This window comes from Prionailurus viverrinus, chromosome A1 (genome assembly GCF_022837055.1).
Source record: "Prionailurus viverrinus isolate Anna chromosome A1, UM_Priviv_1.0, whole genome shotgun sequence".
NCBI classification, from domain to species: Eukaryota; Metazoa; Chordata; class Mammalia; order Carnivora; family Felidae; genus Prionailurus; species Prionailurus viverrinus.
In genome coordinates this window covers 50358471-50379391 of record NC_062561.1, presented here as the reverse complement: position 1 = coordinate 50379391, position 20921 = coordinate 50358471, and the positions used below count along the sequence as shown (strand labels likewise).

The window sequence follows — 20921 nt, the reverse complement described above, 5'->3', positions numbered from 1 at the left end:
TTAAAATCAAAGTGATTATAGTTAATTAGAGATGAAGGGAAAAATAGAATATGATTAAATTCTAGTTTTAAATAAAGTCTTTACATGAAAAAGCAGAGTTTCTCTTAAATAGTTCAATGACACTCAAGTTGACTTTACAAACGAGGCTGCACATGGCCTATGCAGCAGGAACAGGTTGTATTAAGATCACAATTGTAACCTAAATCCAGCTTACTGGACTTGAGCCCACGGGTAATTTATTTTTTGCAATTTCAAAGGACCTAGGCAGAGAGTTCCCTCAGGGAAGATACAGAATTATCAAATGAAATTTTAATGTCTGTTGAACCATCGAGAAACCACACCCCACTCAACATATTAAAAGGGAAGCGTTTAGTCTTCATTAATGGAATCATTTTCCCTGGAAACTAGCAAAGATAAAGTAAAAACAAAGGACAAACGTAAAAACATCTTCTCATTGGACTGTTAGCCAGGACAGAGCCCAGTAGCTCTGCCACTAACTTTAGAAATAACGTTTCTTTTTTTTAAAATTTTTTTTCAACGTTTTTATTTATTTTTGGGACAGAGAGAGACAGAGCATGAACGGGGGAGGGGCAGAGAGAGAGGGAGACACAGAACTGGAAACAGGCTCCAGGCTCCGAGCCATCAGCCCAGAGCCTGACGCGGGGCTTGAACTCACGGACTGCGAGATCATGACCTGGCTGAAGTCGGACGCTTAACCGACTGCGCCACCCAGGAGCCCCTAGAAATAACGTTTCTAACATTATTAATGTATCAGCCTTTCTGGCCCTATTGTCCGCCTCTGTGAAATGAGCAGTTTCTGGATCCGTACCCCATTCCCAAGGGCACACACCTCTGTGCCAGCGGAGAGAAGCCCGGCCCTCCCCAGCTCAACCCTTCACACGAGTATTGCATAGCCCAACTTGCAGAAAAGACTTCATGGCAAAAGCCACCACTAAGCATCTGCAATTCCCACACGTTGAGGACAGAAAGTGGCTTCACAAAAACAAAACAAAATGAGGATCCCGGATGATCTGCAATAGCCCCTTTCAGTGTTGTTCTTCTAAGGTAGGAATAAAAGCAGACACTATAAACAGACAAGGTGGGATGGCTCAAGATTTTCACATTCTTCCCCAGAGCCTCTCCATCCCTTTGCCTTGAATCAGTTATAAGGGCAATCATAACAGGGTAAATTAGAGAGAGATTAAGGAGTCAGGAACAGTACCTGCTAACACCTGAAGCAAGATGAGGACTCCATAAAAATTTACCAATATTCCCAGGTTTATAGTAGCGCAGTGCAGTACCTCTACTGATTATCTACCGCTACATAGCTAGTTATCCCAAAACTTAGCAGCTTAAAACAATACAGACTGATACAGTTTCTGAAGGTCAGGAATTCAGGAGTGACCCAAGTTGGATTGTTCTGGCATGGAGGTCCCTGAGCAGGCTGTAGACATCAGGCCAGACTGCAGTCACCTGAAGACCTTCCTGTGGCTTGAAGGAGCCGCTTCCAAAGAGGTGCACTTGTAGGTGGCAAGTTGGGGCTGGTTGTCGGCAGGAAGCCTCAGTTCTGGATCAAATGGACATCTCCATCGGCTGCCTGACAGAGTGAATGATCCAAAGGAAAGCAAGATAGAGGCTGCAGGGTCTCGTGGCCTATCTTTTCAAGTCACACAATATTTCCTCAGTATCCTGCTGATGGACTAGGTCAGCCCCATTCAATGTAGGGAGGACTACGCAAGAACATAAATGGCAGGAGGCGGGATCACTGGGGACCAGTTACCACAGTTCACTCTTGAGCCCTAATGGTTCATGTCCTTCCCATATGCAAAATACACTAATCCCTTCCCAAAGCCCTAGAAATGTTCACCCCTATACAAGGTGAGCTCCAAGTTCATAATTTCATCTAAACCAATTCTGGCTTTACATGAGGCTCCTCAGGTGGATATCCTTAAGGACAGCCCTCGAATACAGTTCCTCTCAACACGAATACCAGTGAGCTAAAGCAACAAGTTACTTGTCCCCACATACCCAACACAGTGGTGTAGGGTAACCTCTAGGTATATTCCAGCTCAAATGTGGAGAAATGAGGGCACACAGGAGTCACTACACCTCAGGGACTCTGAAATCCTGCAAGGCATAGATTGGTAAGTCTTTCATTAGTCTTCAAGGCCAGTGAATTTGTCATGGTTTTTGCTTCCTCCTCCGGATTCTTGATTCCCCCTTAAAGTCATCATTTGCTTACTTAAAAAGTAGTTTGTGTCTGCAGGTATGTAGCTTTCTCAGTCTGCTTTCTGCCTAAAAAAGTTTGGGGGACTAATTTTGTAACCTTCTGTCCTTTTCAGTCTATGTTTACAGCTTCTAAATAGAATTCCCTCAATACCATCTTTTATGAATCCTATTGGCCCTTACTTTCATTAGATAAAAGCCGCACCCACAAATCCCTTCAAGGGGGAACAGCAGCCCTCCTCTTAGTCCACGGAGATGACAGAGGGACATCACCTTTATGCTTCTTAGAAGCCCTGTCATTTGGATGGACTTCCGAGGCACTACTTTGGATCTTTCCAAGATCTTCAAGGATTTTACACCCACACGCTCAGCTTCATCTTCAGACCTTGTCTTCCTGCTAGTGTGCACTTAATTTGATGTTGGCCTGAAAGCCATTTCTCAATGTTAGCCTCCTTTACTGACTAAAGAGGCTGACAATTTTCAAAACCAGCAATTCCTGTGCCCCTCTTGTTTATCATGTTATCTGCTGTCCCACATTTTACTTATGATCAGCAAGAGGATGCCAGGCAGCACTTCAGCACACCACCTGGAGGTCTCGGCTAGAACACCTAATTAGGTACAATGTATAGGTACAAGGGAGAGAATCATCGGGACCACGTTAGAAGATGGCTACGGTACTTGAACACAATCATATATTATACATTTCTATGGAATCTTAAGTCCTCTCTGTCTCCATTATACATCCTGAAGAGTCACAAGAAGGATAACGTGAGGCCAAAATGAATATTCTCACACTAGACGCAGAGGTAACATGGGTCTTTGGCGACATGAACTCTTTCAGAGCCTTTCACCCCACTTTCCTTCTCAAAGCACTTATCCAGTAACACAGACTCATGTCACTTCAGCAGATTACTTTGCTTTCTTATCAGGGATGGGAGTTGAGGAGAGTATCAGGGGACCAGAGTTGAATGAATATATTTTAGCAAGCTGCTATCAGTCAATATAAGGGCTCTCTCAGTACTTTTTTCTCTTCGTCCCAAGCCCCCATTCACTCCCACTCCTCTTCACTAAAAGGTGCTTTCTGGCTTGGTCAACTGAGCATCTGAGTCTTGATTTCAGCTCAGATCATGATCCCAGGGTCATGGGATCAAGGCCCAAGTCAGACTCTGTGCTGACCATGGAACCTGCTTGGGATTCTCTCTAAAAAAAAAAAAAAAAAAAAAAAAAAAAAAAGTTTAAAAGATTTAAAAAAAAAAGAAAAGAAAGAAAGAATATACCCTCAAGAATTAAAGAGTTTCCCAAACAAGTACATGTACATGCACATTAATAGCAGCACTATTCACAATAGTCAAAAGGTAGAAAGAGCTAAAATGTACATTTACAGCAATGGATAAACAAACTGTGATATATTCACACAAAGGCATATTAGTCACCCATTTAAAAAAAATGAACTGATACATTTTACAGCATGGATGGACCACCAAAACATTATGTTAAGTAAAAGCTAAACACACACATTTACATATTCCATTTATATGAAATATCCCGAATAGATAGATCCTTAAGAGAAAGAATGCAGATTGGTTGTTGACAGAGGAGTTTGGTAAGGGACAGTATGAAATAGGAAGTGACCTAATAGGTAAGAGGTTTCACTGGGGAGGGATGGAAATGTTTGGTGACTGCACAACACAGTGAATATACCATATGTCACTGAATTGTCCATCTTGAAATGGCCGTATTTGTTATGTAAATTTCACCTCCATAAATTTTTTGAAGGAGTGTCTTCTCTAACGTGCTTAAAAATATAAATGTCCTTTAAAGTGTTGATTCACTTATGTATCTCATTTACATAAATGGCATTATGGTCCACATTTTTGTCTTAGAGCTTCAACCATTTTGTTACACAAAAGTCTCAATCCTCATTAAAGTCTATACTATACCTCCCTAGGCTCTTACACTGACCAAAGTCATTTTCATTTTCACTTGGAGGAAATTAAAAAAACGTATCTTTCATACATTTCTTTGAAATATATCTTTAATGATATACTTTCAAGACTTCCAACTTCTAGAGGGAATACTTTGTATCAAGAAACCTTAATGTGACAACAAATGGAGAATGTCTATTCATAATGTCAAACCAGTTAGACCCACTTCTGCAAAAGTATAGAGGGTCAGAAGTGTCATTAATAAAAATGGATTCTTTACATAAAGACAAAGAGATTTATTACAGAAGCCCTGAATAAGATCAAGATCCTAATTCTGAAAAAGAGTAAAACAGTCTGTGCTCAGGGCTATAGCCATACAGACAACAAGGGCCATATAGTCAACACCCATAAACAAAACCTAGCTAGAATGACATGACCTGAGAGTGTTCCCTCATCAATGAGCCAAATGCTCCTCGTGTGCTCACCTGTGCCCTGTCACTCCCAGTAAGTTTCTAGGCTTACTTTGAGCAAGATTTTTTTTTTTAATTAAAAAAGAGAGCACATTATCCAATTCCTCTGAACCTGGGAACATGACGGTGTGGATCAATTTATCAGAAGGCCAAGAGACTTGGTGACCTCAACTCCTTTTCCATTTATGATATGGTACCAAAGCCCCTGTCTCCTCTTTCCCTGGCATTGACAGTGACAAAAGTTAGAAAGTATATGCCAGCCATCAAGAGGTTGTATCCACTGTTTGAGGCAGAGAAACTGAACTAAATCTCTACGTTAGAATAACAGTCCCTAGCCAGCCACGTCAGAATCTCTAGAGGGAGCACACAGTCACCACACAGGTGATGCTGATACACATGCTAGACAACAGCCGACCTAGCCTCTGGCCACTCAACACGGGGTCCACACACCAGCACCATCACTTGGGAGCCTGTGAGACATGCAGACTCTAGCTCCACCCTGGACCCACTCAATCAGAATCCACATGCTAAGAGAATCACTCAGGTGATTTGAGTCTTTGTAGACATAAGTTTTCTGGCAAGTAACAAAATAAGGAAAGTCTGAGCACAAGTCACCTAGGGACTGTGGAGCTCACCAATGCACCACCTCCAAAAGTACTCACATTCCATTCTGGTGATGTACTAATTGTGATCAATCGTAAGTATTCGAAAGCAATTCCCAAGCAGCAAAGTGACTACAATATATCCAAGTGTGCATTTTAATTATATAGTTTCCATTAAGAAAGTGGTGTGGTTGCAATTTTCGTCAGGGGCACTAGTTTTATTATTATTTTAGAGACTTCATCCTCTATTTTATGGCTTAGTGAAGAAATGTAAGCTGTGTTACTAATACCTACATGTTATGATTACAATATGTAGGTAAACCTACAGATCCAACTTCGGGACTTATTTGAGGAAAGTAAGCAGTACGTTTTCCTTCGGTTCTTATCTGTCTGCCAAGAGAAAGCCTCAGTCATGTGCTGATAGATAGCAAAGGATTGGGGGACGAGGAGAGTAATAAGGTTTTGTCACATGTGGAGTGGAGATGGGAATAAGAACCAGCTAGGAATGCTTAAAAGGAATGGCCAAGTGACACTGAGGGCCCAGGGGATTATAGATGATAAACCACCAAGCCGCTGGCGTAGTTTTCTCCAGCACTGCTTGGCAGAGGAGGAGCAAAGACCATACCGAGAGGCAGAACCAAGCACTGGCAAGCAGGGGAAGGGCAAGCAGAGGGCTGTGCTCTGGTAAAAGGGTGGTCACTGAAATGTTTCATCAACCCCGGGTGACAATGAACTCCACAGAAGCGGTGACAGGCTGTCACATTGCCCCGTGCATTAAGGTACGGTCTTCCATGGTGTTCAGATGAAATTTACATCAAAAATGAAGGAGTTCTCAAACATACTTACTCTTTTGAAAGCAAGAAAAGAAAATGCTGAAATAGAGGCTTAAGAACTTCTGAGACCAACATGGGGAACAAAAGAAAAATGTTCTGTCATCAAATTATCCATGTTCTACATTCCAAAGTAAAACAGATACGTAATTGCTTAAAGAAACACATCATAATGATGCCAAAACACATTTTGGGAAGCAGTAAAGCACGTTTAACGAAGGAAAACGACACAGTAAAACTTAAGAGCTAGCTGGGAATTCACGCTCCTTCAGTATAACTGCTCCTACCCCCCCTTCCGAGAGTCACTTTTACAGGTGATGTGTCTAGATCATCAGCCCTTGTATTTGCTTTTCCAGCCTCATGGACTCCTTGCTTTATGAGACTGATTCCCTTTTAGTCATTTCTCTGTCAAAAAAAGTCCAAAGACTCCCTCGCTGTAATTGTAAAACACCAATCCTAAATCTGACTACTTAATATGAACTAACTCCCACGAGAGCCCCTTAGCTACTTAGTTCTCCTGCCTCCTACCCTCCACACATTCCCCCAACCTCACATCTTCTCTTCAAATATCCCCAGTTTTCTCAGTGCCCCTTGGCCCTCTGTGACAGTTTTCAGTTCTCATGTCATCCCAACCAGCCCTTCGCTGAATCGCTGATTTTCTCGAGTTAACATCCACTGAACTCTTATCGTATGCCAGGCAGCATTCTGAGGCCCTTTACACAAACTATGTCAAATTCACACTAAAAAAGCTTAGGAAGTCTTATTGTACCCATTTTACACATGAGGAAACTGAGGCTAAGAAGCGTGTGACTTACCCCAGGTCATCCAGTAAGTGGTGGAGTGAGGATTCAAAGCAAACAGTTCAATTCCTGAGTCTGTGCTCTTAACCACTATATTGATTTCCCATTAATGCTATAACAAATCACCGCATCAGTGGCTGAAAACAAGACCAGTTTATTACCCTATAGCTCTGGAGGTCAGAAGTCCAAAATCAGTCTCATTGTGGTAAAAATCAAGGTGTTGGCAGGGCTGCATTTCTTTCGGAAGCTCTAGGAGAAAATCCATTTCTTTTCCTTTTCCATCTTCCAGAGGCCCTCTCCTCCACATTCGAAACCAGCAGCACCAGCCTGAGTCTCTATTGTACCACCATCTAACTAGTTCTTGCTCTCTTCTACTTAATAGGACTCTTGGGATTACCCTGGGCCCACCTAGATGATCCGGGATCCTTTCTTCATCTCAAAGTCAACTGGCTAGCAACTTCAATTCTACCCGGAACCCAATGCTTAACCTCCTCTTACAAGACATTGGCAGGTTCACTGCATTAGAGCATGAACATTATTGGGAGCCATTCTTTCTGTGACAACCATCACTGTTCCTTATAGACAATTTCCTTCTCAAAATTAAGCATATGTAACTCAAAACAGGACTCCAGGTGTGGTTAATTATCAAAGTCATCATTTGATGGGTCAGTAATAACTGTCCTCTTATAAAATGCAAATGACAGTGATTTTGAAGATTTAGTGAGGAAACAGGTGATTGATTGGCAGTTTCTAGGAATATAGTAGTAGCCAATAAATGGACCTTACTTCTCGTTACAGGCCACAGGTGCTTTGCCTTGTGGCATCTATACGATGCTGTTGGCTAACTGAGATGTACACTGGCAGCAACCAGTTCACAGGGACAAGATAATTCACAGGAAGATGACCTGTGGACTTTAATGGACCAGGAGGCTAGTGAAATTTAGCATAAACTAAGGTGGATATAAAGAATCTGAAATGCAAATCATAGGATTCTATCAAGTGAGGTTTTATGGATAAAGGCATAAAGTGCACGATTAAGTTTGCAGATAATACAAAACCACTGCTTTCTTGTGATTTTTTTTCCCCCAAAAAACCAAATCTATTCCTGATAAATATCCTTTTGGAGACTTGCAGCCATCTAGATCACGTTAAATTGCAGATTTTGATATTCAGTACATTAACTATGTCTGATTGTTCCAACATCTACAAACAAGACTAAGCATAATCCCCATGTTTTTATTCCATCCTTTTTTTAAAAAATGAAAATAGCGCAAGTACAAAGCCCTAAGGCAAACTGTAGAAACTTCTCTCCAAGTTTATATGGATTTACATTTAGCTCCTTAAAATTGAGCTTTTTTACTCAACTACTTAAGATTTCACCTACAGATATTATTATCTGGTCTACTTTTCTCCATCTTGACTACAACAAGACCACAACAGACAGGGGAGGGGTGGTAAAATGACTGAATAAACCATAAATGAATAAAATGAGCATCATGTCAGGGAAATGATCAGGCAACAAGGAATGCAGAGACTCCCATCTTTTCCACAGGACACCCCCACACAATTATTGCCACATTCCTTGTGAAGCCAGAGATGAGGATTTTAAATGAAACCTGAGGGTCTGCAAATGTTGGCTCCAATTTTAAAAACAAGCAAAAATGGTTTAAGTCAAACAAAACTCATCATGAGCCATTTCATGACCTCTTGCTGGTCTCCTGAACTCGCCATGGTACCAACCAGGTAATATTTTTCTTTAGAGCATTTGTGGTGGACTAGGCTGGCTTCTAATGTTACTTTCTTGTTAAATAATCACAAACCATCCCTTTAATCATCTTTTCCATCATGTTATCAGGGAACAATATCTAAGACTGACACTGATCACTCTGACATTTGCAAATCTGCAATCTTATGCAAACTGCCTAAGAATAATGTAATACTGTCTAACCAATTATCCGGACACTCCATGGCCAGTCAAGTTGACACACAAAACTAGTCATTACAACTATCAAAACTGTTTTTCAACTGCCCTTCCTGCTTTTCTTCTTAATTTCCTTCAGTCTACTCATCACATACCAATTTGTGATTTTCTTACTTTTACATTTTATTGAGATATAATTCACATACAAGTCATGAATTTAAAGTGTGTGATTCAATGGTTTTCGGTATGTTCACAGATACATGTACATCCTTTACCACAGGCAACCAAAGATCTCTAACAACAAATTAAATTCCTCTCAAAGGTCCCCAGTGGCTTCTCATCACGCTAGAAGTAAAACGTGATCTACCACCAAAGCTGATAGAGCCACATACATCTTTGCTGGCCTACCTCTCCACCTTACTCAGTTCCAGATCCACAGTCCTTGCTGGCCCAGCTTGATCCTGCCTTGATCCCCCCCTCGTTTCCTTCTGTCTGGAAAAGTCTCATGATCCCCATACATTACTCTCCTTCAGTTTATTCAGGTCCCCAATCAAATGTCAACTCCAGAAACAAGATGTCCGTAAGCACTTTCTCTGAAACACTTCTCATACTCAATCATTCGCTATCCATTCACTTTATTTTTCCCAGTGTAATTATTGTCAACTGACGAGGTATTACATATTCTGCATGGTAACTATTAGTACCTGATAAGTTATTACTGACCTGCTGACCATGCTCCATTAGGGAGGAACTTTCTCTGCCTTACTTGTGGCTTTGTTCCAAGTTCCAAGAATAGTGCCTGGCACATAGTAGGTGTTCAATAAATACTTTTAGGAAGGGAGGAATACTCATGGGCCTAAAACCTATCAAATAACTGATGTGTTCATACCAGTCTTAGACCTGGGTTCTATTTCTTATTAACTTCATTTGCTCTACTGTTTCCAATTTCTACATAACAAAAGGTGCTTAAAGAGAGACATTCTGAGCATTTTCATATCTGAATAAAACTGTCCTGTATGACATAATCCTACTATGAATGAATTTTTCTTTAACTTTACAAGTTAATCATGGTGTTGGCTTTAGGAATTCTAATTCATTAATGTTTTTTTAAGATGTTGCCCTCAAGGCTAAAAGTTGGCATACGTTCATCTTAGATTTAAAAACAAGTATGTTTTGGAACTCTAGGGAAATGCTCCTATCTTGTGCCAGTGCCATGACTAACAAATTATGGCCCGAAATAAAACAGGAATTTCCTGATTTACAGTGCTGTATCATTATGAGGGTATTGGAAACAACTTCAATGTTGACACTAAGTTTTTATGTTTTCATTTTTGGTGATGCTTATCTTTAACTGGGAGTTGGAGAAAAGTAAGGAGATAAGGCGATTCTTGACGAAATCACCTAAAATTTCTTTATAAATAACTCAATTATCATGGAGTTATTTATAGGCCATTTATATGGAGGTATTAAGGTGGAGGTATTAAATATCTAATATTTGTTACCTTGAAAACAGCCAATGCACAATCTCCATTCAGTCTGTTTTCTTAGACTTGATTATTGTATAATGCTAAAGTATTTCAAAATACTGATCACAGAAATTCCAGGAAAATATACATTAGAAAAGAATTTAAATTAAAATACAACCACAGAAAATGTCATTTTCAATGCATAAAGTGGCCTTATTTTTAGTAAATGGCCAGCCTTTATGCTATAATATCTTACCTAAGTGTAACAATACATTAAATAACACTGTAAGCAGTAACACTATAGTACTCTCCTATAACTTTATTAAGAAGAAAAAGCACTCCATGTTTTAGTTATTAGTGTTTGTTTTTAAAGAAAATAATCAGATTGACAAGCTAGAAAAATAAAAATAGTTTAAATTTTATTGTTCGAGGCATAATTATACAACTTGTAATAGTGGTTCACCCTCCCTTTGAAATTAAAAGATTTCTTTAGTGTAGTTTTAATCATGAAATCACAATTGAGCAATTTTAATCAAGTTTATTGATATCATTAACCTCCGCGGCCTCTATTGGTTTTATTTGTAAAAGAGCTCAGAAGCTTAGTGTCCCATAAACCTCCCTCTCCCAACCCCCTGGGTCCCCTTCCCCTTGGAAAAAGAGTGGGATACATAGAGTCACTTCCTGAGAGTGGGTTTTAAAAAGTACATGATAAAACCTGGACAAGCATATTTAAATTTTACAGCTGATTCCTCGGGTGCATTTTCTATTACTGCTGAAAGAGAACAAGTAGATGTTTCAATAGTGACCTTGGCACAGACTAGGTTGCACTACCTTGCTGATGTGCCCAAGTATAGAGGAGAGTGAAGATGAATCAGAAATAATTTTACAGACACAAGAACATTAGTCACTAACAACCTTTTGAAAAGTGGCAGTAAGAATGGAGCCATAGACTTGTGTGATTTCTTGAAGTAGCTATTATGAAGAGAAGAGAATCTGACTGACATCCAACAGCTTAAACTAGCTGGCATCTTTTCATTTCCTGCATTCTACAGCATCCCTAAATCAGGAGACAAACTTCCCAGTCTCTATGGTCACACCTTATATATTCCACTCTTGAAAATAATCTGAAAGAGTAACCCTTTAGAGGAAGGATATTCAAATTTGGCCCGTATTTTTCAAGCAAGTGTGGATATAGTGAAGATTTTTAAATTAAGCACACTGACAGACACAAACTTTCAAACAAAAAATGATTCAAACCAAATATTCTTTTTTTTTTTTTTTAAGTAGATTTCATGCCCAGTGCAGAGCCCAATGTGGGGCTTGAACTCACAACTGTGAGATCAAAACCTGAGCTGAGATCAAGAGTCAGTTGCATGCTTAGCCAACTGAGCCACCCAGGGGCCCCTCAAACCAAATTTTCTAGAATACGATTCCTTTTCTCAGAGAAACTGCAATTGAAATAGCAGGCATGAGTAGATCACTCAAATCTATACTCAGTCAACAAACCAGCCCATGCAAAGGGGTAGCGTTTATTTTCTCAACTCTTTATCTCCATGGCTCTCAGCCAGGGATGATTTTACCCCATAGGGGTCATTGGCAATGTCAGAAGACATTTTTAGTGGTCATCCTTTGGGGCTGGGGAGCATGGTGTTACCAGCATGTAGTAAGTAAAACCCAGGGAAGTTGCTAAACATTCTACAATGCACAGGAAAGACCACCCCCTAAACAAAGAATGATCTGGCCCAAAATGTCAATAGTGGTGCCAAGGTTGAGAAACCTTGCTTTAGTAAATACAACTAAATCATCAGGGGTCCAAGACAACTATAAGTCTTGGGATTAATAACTTCCTTGATGTTCTCTGCACATATTGTATTTCAGGCACACTAAGACATCAGATGGTAAACATTATTCTGGTTCAATGACTCTTTTCACCATCAGAATATCTTGCCTGTTTCTCATGGTTTTGTTTTGAGATTGAGTTTTTTAATTCCCAAATAAAGTTTTAGTTTTGAGTTTCAATGACTTGAACATACCCACATTTAACAGCAGCTAATTTTTTGGAAAATTCAGACTGGTTAGATTTTGGGGGGGCATCGCTTTGTGAAGAATATAAAAGAATAGAAAAGATAGGGAAAATCTATTTCTTGAAAAATTAGAACTTAGTATTAAGTGAGAAAAGCCATATCTCTAGATCTAGGAGAACATGGTTAACGTCTCTCCAAAAGGGAAAGAAAAAATCGTAAAATCATATGAATGTTTCAAGCAAAGCATTCAATATATTTCCAAATCAGCTAAACACCTCTCTCCATATTGTCATTGCTCAGAGGATATTCATGTGTTCCACACAGGTCCACCTACAAACAGTAAACACATCGCCTTGGCTTCAAAGCTAAATACACAGAGTAGCTCACATGAAGTGGATGGAAGTTATAGCTGAAGGAAAGAGAATAAGAATGGAATGATAGAAAACAGGGCTTGGAGCACAGAAATTATATAATTTTTACTATATTTAATTTAATACGGTGTATCTACCCCAGAGAAACCTCATTCACAGAATCCTCTTTAACCCACACACCTGAACTCAGTGAGCCAAAGGCTACCAGCACTCCAGACTACAACCCATTTTGCCAAGATGACTCCCTTCTCAAGGAACACATCCGTCAGCTGGCCAGTGACCTATGATATTTGTAGCCTGGAAAGACAAGGTAATTTGATTCATTCAGACTCTTCTCTTGGGACCCTCGACTGAGAGACACCATTTCCTATTTGCAATGGGGTAGAAAAAAGTAATCATGTGGAATGTGGCTGCCATATTTATGACTGAACACTGAATCAATGACAGAGTCCTCTGAAAAATCCTGAAAATAAAACACTTCATCTCACTTAGCTTGAAAGCATCTATGCTCTTTTTATTACTAAAAAAAGCATAACTGCATATAAAATTGGTGAATCAGATTAAGGTCTTTGGACATACCAATGTCAATTTCCTGGCTTTAATACTATATCACAATTATGCAAAATATTACCATGAGAGAAACTGGGTGAAGGTCACAGAGGACCTCTTTGTACTGTTTTTTTTTCCAACTTCCCATGAAACTATATTTATCTCAAAAAGTTTTTTAAAAAGCAAGTATCAGATAAAAAATACTACCTAGCTGTATCAGTTTCCTAGTTTCCTACCCATAAACTGGGTAGCTGAAAAAAACAAAGATTTATTGTCTCACAGTTCTGGAGGCTCAAAGTCCAAAATCAAGGTGTCCACAAAGCCATGGGCTCTATAAAACCTGTAAAGAAATTATTCCTTGCCTCTTCCTAGTTTCTTGTGGTTTGCTGGCAATCTTTAGTGTTCCTTGCCTGTAGATGCATCACTTCAGTCCTCAGTTGTCACATGGCATTCCTCCTGGGTATATCTGTACTCACATAGCCATCTTTTTATAAGGACAACAGTCATATTAGACCAGTCCCCCTCTCCCAATTATGACCCCATCTTCACCAACCTTATTCACAAATAATGTCACACCCTGAGGTACTGGGATTTAGGACTTCAATATGTTATGTTTTGGTGAGTAGGGGTAGAGGGGGAACACAATTCAACCTATAACACTCTTCCTTCAAAGACCTAATTCTGGAGCTTACTATTTTTCACGACTGAACCCTTTTTCATTTATTCATTCAAAAAAAAATTTTGCCTCCCATAAATATCAATCATTATGTTGCTGTGAACAAAAAAAAATTTTCTAGTATAAAAAGTCTGGCTCAGGCTTTTTATCTTTCTTCTATACACATCGAAAATGAAGGCTTCTAACATACGTTTTCTTGAGGAGTTCTTCGAGGTCAAACTTCATAGTCCAACTACGATTCCTCATGTGTGTTCAATAAATGTCAGGCTATTATAATTCATTGCAGCACATTTATATATCTGGTGTTTTCTTGCCCATTTACTAATTTATTTTCCAGATCCTGCTCCACCACTACAACATTAAGCTCTTTGAGGATAAAGTCCTTCTCTGTCTTTATTCTTTCAATATATCCCTACAAACCAGAAACATTCTTGACCTAGTAGGCACTCAACTATTTGTTAAAAAAATGAATGGGGCGCCTGGGTGGCACAGTCGGTTAAGCGTCCGACTTCAGCCAGGTCACGATCTCGCGGTCCGTGAGTTCGAGCCCCGCGTCAGGCTCTGGGCTGATGGCTCAGAGCCTGGAGCCTATTTCCGATGCTGTGTCTCCCTCTCTCTCTGCCCCTCCCCCATTCATGCTCTGTCTCTCTCTGTCCCAAAAATAAATAAAAACGCTGGAAAAAAAATTAAAAAAAAAAAAAATGAATGTGCGACAAAAGGACCTGTATGTCACACTATATAATCCCTTTCTACCCACATATGACAACCCTACCAGACAGATGCTGGAGCTCTAATGCACACTTCAAACTGAGGCTTCGAGAAGTTTTGACATAACCATCCTGACATACAAGTATGGAAAGAAGGAGTCCATGTGGCATGATAACAACTTCAAACCAACTGTAGTCAATTCTACAACTGTGGTGATTCTTATGCTCCTACACCGCACTAAAAATGTTCAGTGTCCTATACTTGGGAAATCATCCCATTTAATATTCTGGAAATACATCTCATTTTAGTTTCTAGAGATAAAATCCAAACTAGATACAATTTTCATGCTTGAAGTAGAAATACTTAGAGAGATTGTTGTATTTAAATATAAAAAACATTTGGCTTATATCTAATCATAGAATCAGAGGATTGAATAAAACCTCTAGTGGCCAGTAACAACAAACCACCACAATTCAAGAATTCCAAATATGCAGGGTGTTTGAAATCAAAGGCTAATTTCATTTAAAATGTGTATAATTGATCCAAGAAATGACAATTCACAATTTAAATATTAAAGTAAGAAAAACTGGAGACACTTAAAAAGATTTTCAATATAATTCAAACTTTTAATTTTCACAGAAATTATTTCATAAAAATGATTTTCATATAAGAGTTATTTTTATTAAACTGAATGTCTCTTCCTAGAAAGACTTCAAAAACCAAATTTCTTCGGGGAATCTGGGTGGCTCAGTTGGTTAAGCATCTGACTTCAGCTCAGGTTATGATCTCGAGGTTCATGGGTTTGAGACCTGCATCAGGCTCTGTGCTGACAGCTCAGAGCCTGGAGCTTGCTTCAGATTCTGTGTCTCCCTCTCTCTCCACCCCTGCCCTGCTCCTGCTCTGTCTCTCTCACTCTCTCTCTCAAAAATAAACATTTAAAAAAAATTTTTAATAAAAAAAACAAATTTCTTTAATTTTATTCCTTAAATAATACCTTCTGACTATGAATTACTGACTATAAATTACTAGAATTCATACATATATGTATATTGCTATACATTCATATACATATCTTCAATATATAGCAATATATGCATGCCTGATAAGTTTTTTACCTAACCAAATTTGAGACCAATAAAAATATCACGTCATGATAGAAATCATGTCATGATAGAAATGGAATAGAATTAACTTGGTAAGAAAGAAGTAATTCATTTTTGAGCCCAGCTGCTCTGAGAACTTTACATATATTCTATGTTTCAAAAGAAAATTATAATTGATCTTTGAAAGAAAAAAGAAAGCTCTAAAACTCTTCTTTCCTTCTCTCCTAGACAGTTATTTTCCAATAATACACAATGTGTGACTAACTTATTCCTATAAAACTGTAATGAGATTTTCATACCAGCTGCAAATCCAGAAATTTTGATGCTGTTACCCTTTAATCCTTCATGCCTCTGACATCTGCAAACACATGGTTGGCCAAACAAAAAGTTCTTGAATATAATAAGCAGCTTGACTATTGCAAAGATGATTTTATCTATCTACCTATCTATCTATCTATCTATCATCTATCTATCTATCTATCTATCTATCTAAATTCCAGGTTATTAGCTGTCTTAAACTTCAGTGTATTATAAAATTAGGTTTTTAAAAATTTTTTTAACGTTTATTTATTTTTGAGAGACAGAGCATGAGCAGGGGAGGAGCAGAGAGAGATGGAGACACAGAATCTGAAGCAGGCTCCAGGCTCTGAGCTGTCAGCATAGAGCCCGATGTGGGGTTCGAACTCACGGACTGCAAGATCATGACCTAAGCTGAAGTCAGATACTTAACTGACTGAGCCACCCAGTGCCCCATAAAATTAGTTATGTTAAACTGACTTCTATGATCAGCCTTGAATCTTAGGAGTTGCTAACATTTTGAAAATAACCCATCATGTGTACTTAATTATAAATTATTTCTTTCAAAGATACAGCCCCACCTTGTTATTGGTCTTTCAATTATTATTGACCCACCAGAGTATCTATGTAATGACAGTGTAGGGTATTTTTCACACACAGAATCTAAATTTAAAGCTAGAAGGAATCTAAAGACTTATCCCATAGTTGTTTCATGGGTAGTATTACTGAGGCAAAGAAGACAGTGACCTACCCAATATCACACAGAACACTAGTAGGAAATCTACTATATAAAGCAAAAGTGTTGGAAATACACTCCAAGATCTAAGTGTGCTAAGTGAGAGTCATCCTTAAGCAGAAGCAACAGATATGTAACAACTGGTGAACATCTACAGTTTCCCTAAACTGTGGTCAACTAGCAAACAAAGTATGCAGGGCTGAACTTCAGAAAGAACATGATCATAAACAATGCAATCTGTGGAAGAGATAAGCCAAGAAAGGGGATATATGAAGTTTGAGGGCACAAAAAGCAAAGCAAACAAAAAGTAAAAAAATAAAAGCCTCCTGGCAGAAGGGAAAGGAAAGAACTGAAGGTATAAGGGGAACGTCACTAAAAACACTTTTCTTGAGCAAAAAACTCCAAACCTAATTTCTATGATAGTTCCAGATAAGAGTACCGGTCTACACCCATCTTTTTACACTTCAAAAACAAAGAAATCTAGTTTTGAAGATAATTTTTTACTTACCAAACCTGCTATTGGTGTGGACAGTCTATTAATCTTCTTAATGACACCAGGTTTAAGTTTATTAATCAAACTGAAAATAAAGAAATAACACATGCAATTACAAGAATGCCGGTATCAGTTTAGTATTAAATCATGTATGTCACTACTCCATCCCCCACGTGTGGTTCAGAGCCAAGAGCCCAATAAAAGGCAAACAACCAAGAAAACAAGTCAAGAAACACAGTAGGAAGAACGGCACAGCAAACAATAGTAAGTATCTTCTTAGACCATACAGACACTATCTTCAAAGCCATGTCCCTAAAAATAGTTCCACATCTATTAAAGGTAACATTTGATTCTGTTCCAAGAGGCAGTGTAAGAATCTCTTTCATTATAATTTAGTTCTCTTGGACCTAAGAATAATTTTTTCTATCAATCATATTATTTTTTTCTCAAACTGATCTTTATTTTGAAAAGTAGATTCGAACCATATAATTTTGCCAGAGTTATAACATAAAATATTAGTTTTAGTGGTGTAACATAGTGATTTGACATTTATATACACTATGAAATGATCACCATTATCAGTCTAGTTACCATCTGTCCTCATACAAAATGTTTATAATATAATTGACTATATTCCCTATGCCATATTTTACACCTCCATGACTTTATTTTATAACCAGAGTTTATACCTCTTAATCCCCTGCACCTACTTCACCCATTTTCCCTATCCCTCTCCTCTGGCAACTACCAGTTTGTTCTCTGTATTTATGAATCGATTTCTGTTTGTTTGCTCTGCTTGGTTTTTTAGATTCTACATGTAAATGAAATCATGCAGCATTTGTCTTTCCGTCTGATTTATTTCACTTAAGCATAAGACCCTCTAAGTCCATCCATGTTGTCACAAATGTATTTTGCCAGATTTAAAGGGTCAGTGGAACTCATCCAAATGGCCAGCAAGTTCTTATTGTTAACTCTTTCAAATATGTGACCAACTGCTTTGTTACCATAGCAGAATGACTGGATAAATATTAAATGTGCCAGAACTCCCACAAACAAGGCAACAGTTACCTCAGAATCTAATACTGAACACATTTAAGTTGCTATGACAGAATCTGCAAAGATACGTATAAGTCGCTACATTCCAGAACAAAAAAAAAGAAGCCATCTTTAAAAACTATAACTTAAGAGTACAATTTTTGGTTCTAAATGTAGTTATCATCAATTGTATGTTATTTGTTGTTGTTGTTTTTCACCAATACAGTGTTAAGCCATGTAGAAATTTAATACTATAGTAATGCTTTTCTACTAATGCTAGCTTGGGTAATTAATCATTAGTCACTGTCAGAAAACAGCAATTTAAAACAGTGATTTTCCTATTCAATAATCTGGGTACAAAAAGCAATTCTTTATTCTGTAAACAGAGCTGCAAAAGGAAAGCAGATATAGGAGAAAGAATCAAACATTCTTAATTTACTGGTCTCCTCTTCACAATGGGCAACAGAAAAAAAAAAAATCTGACACTTGTGGAATGTCACTCCTTCAACATTCCAGAGATTTATATATACACTTGAATGTGCTAAAAATAAAGAAGACAAAAGTCTCAACTTAATAACCTTCAGAATGTTGTTCAACGGGAATCAAAATTACAAAACAATGGCTTATGAAGATTTAGTCTGGTGAGCTGTTTTCTGTTTTCCTAGTTTCTTCACACAAAGATCTTTAGACAATATACATAATAAAATCACCCCCTCAACTTCAAGCATTTTCTAGGACTGTTACTCTTTGATTCCTAATTTCTTATTTGTACAAAGAAAGCTACGTAGGAAGGAAGGCTTTCTCCCTTCATAGCTGAATTATTTTTCTTTAATCACTAGCTGAGGAGCTAGAAAAGAAGTTGAACAGGTTTATAAGAAATGACAGTTCCAAATTAATTCTTCTAGCTGTTCCCTATTAACCAGGTATTTATTAAATTCTATTACCAGTGGCATCTTGCAATGCATAGAAGAACTAATAAATGCAACATTACTTAATAGGAACATTATTCTGGCATAGTATAAATCAAGAAATTCATAGAGTTGTTGGCCATTAACTTGGCAGTGACTTTCCTACAGTAACTTGGATCTTAAAATGCAATCCTATGGTGGTGTAAAAAGTTAAAGACTAAAATGAGCTGGGTCAACTTATCAAATGTCAGGAAAGCCTAGCATCAGTTGTCTTCATTAGCAGAAGAATGTCATAAAGTCTTCCTCCACCCATTTGAGTCACTGATGACTTTGGCCAGATCACTGTATTTACCTGTTTACTTCATTTATCATTCTTATATTACAGTGTTAGTAACATCACAAGCATTTTTTAAAAACAGTTTCTGGAATGAATAATAACATGGCCTACATTCAATTTAGTCAGCAAAAGGAAGTAAGAGATGGAAGTAAAGAAACAGCACAGTTAAATGATGTCTCCCAAAAATGAGTTGACTCCTCCCTCATCAGAAGATTCCACAGCTATTACCTAGAAGCAACACACAGCACAGTGGATTAGTTTCTTTCTTGACTCCTGAGTCTCCTAGCACTTGTAGAAACATGGAAATAGCCACCAGGCAAAACCAACACTCCGCATAACATACAAACGACCTTCTAAAAGTTGAGTCACTAGGAGAAAACATTGTTTTATTTTGTCAAATGTTAAAATGGTATTTGTTCTAAGCACTAGAATATGGAGAAAATGCACATACAGTTTTGGCAAAAACTGAACATCCAATCAGATTGTGAATCATGAATAATTATTTTCATATACAATTAAAGGAAAAACTTTTAGGATATTTCTTCTAGGGAGAAACAGATTTCATTAAATCTAAACTTCTGTCAAATTAAAAAAACAATTTTTTAACGATTCATTTTTGAGAGACGGAGACAAAGCGTGAGCTGGAGTGAGACAGAGAGAAAGGGAGACACAGAATCTGAAGAAGGCTCCAGGTCTGAGGTGTCAGTGCAGAGCCTGGTGCGGGGCTCAAACCAACAAACCATGAGATCATGACCTGAGGTGACGTCAATGCTTAACCAACTGAGCCACTCAGGTGACCCTAAACTTCTGTGAAATTTAAGGATATCTAAAAAAAGAGGGGTAGAGTCTTAACATCAAATCAAATAAAAAAGCCACACTAGGGAGATACTATTCTCTTTTACAAATAGAACTTCTTTGCATAACAAAGTTTCCTCAGGGCACCTGGGTAGTTCCTTGGTTAAGCACCCAACTCTTGGGTTTGGCTCAGGTCATGAACTCAGGATTTGTGAGATCGAGCCCGCATCAGGCTCTGTGCTGACAACACGGAGCCTGCTTGGGATTCTTGCTCTCCCTCTCTCTCTGCCCTCTCTCTCTCTCTCAAAATAAATAAATAAACTTTAAAAAAAAGGTTCTTCAATTACACATGTGAAATTCAAAAAGGCAACACTCACTTCTGGTCACTGGCTGTATTTAAGAATCATATAACATGATAATCTTCCAGATGGCCTCTGTGCACAAGGAACTAAAGGCAGTCAAGGGACCATTTTAACTGCCTGCAAGCAGACCATTCCTCTAATCCTACGCAGAATTATACCTCTACCCCCCCAAGTCTTCCCTCAGGCCATGGCATAAATCTGATTATGTGCTTTTTAGCACATCAGAGGTTTGCTCTTTTGGTTAAGATTAAAACCGGGACAGAAAACACCTAGTCATTTGCTACCTC

The 20921-nt window shown here is 38.4% G+C and overlaps 1 protein-coding gene across 11 annotated transcripts in view; it reads right to left on the bottom strand.

Moving 5' to 3' along the window:
• LMO7 (LIM domain 7) overlaps nucleotides 1-20921 on the bottom strand; it is a 196471-nt gene that overhangs the window by 96746 nt on the left and 78804 nt on the right. For all 11 annotated transcript variants that reach the window (XM_047848750.1, XM_047851792.1, XM_047850356.1 and 8 more), the window contains one exon: nucleotides 17213-17282. In XM_047848750.1, coding sequence (XP_047704706.1) covers nucleotides 17213-17282 — 70 coding nt within the window. The remainder of the gene's footprint in view (nucleotides 1-17212; nucleotides 17283-20921) is intronic.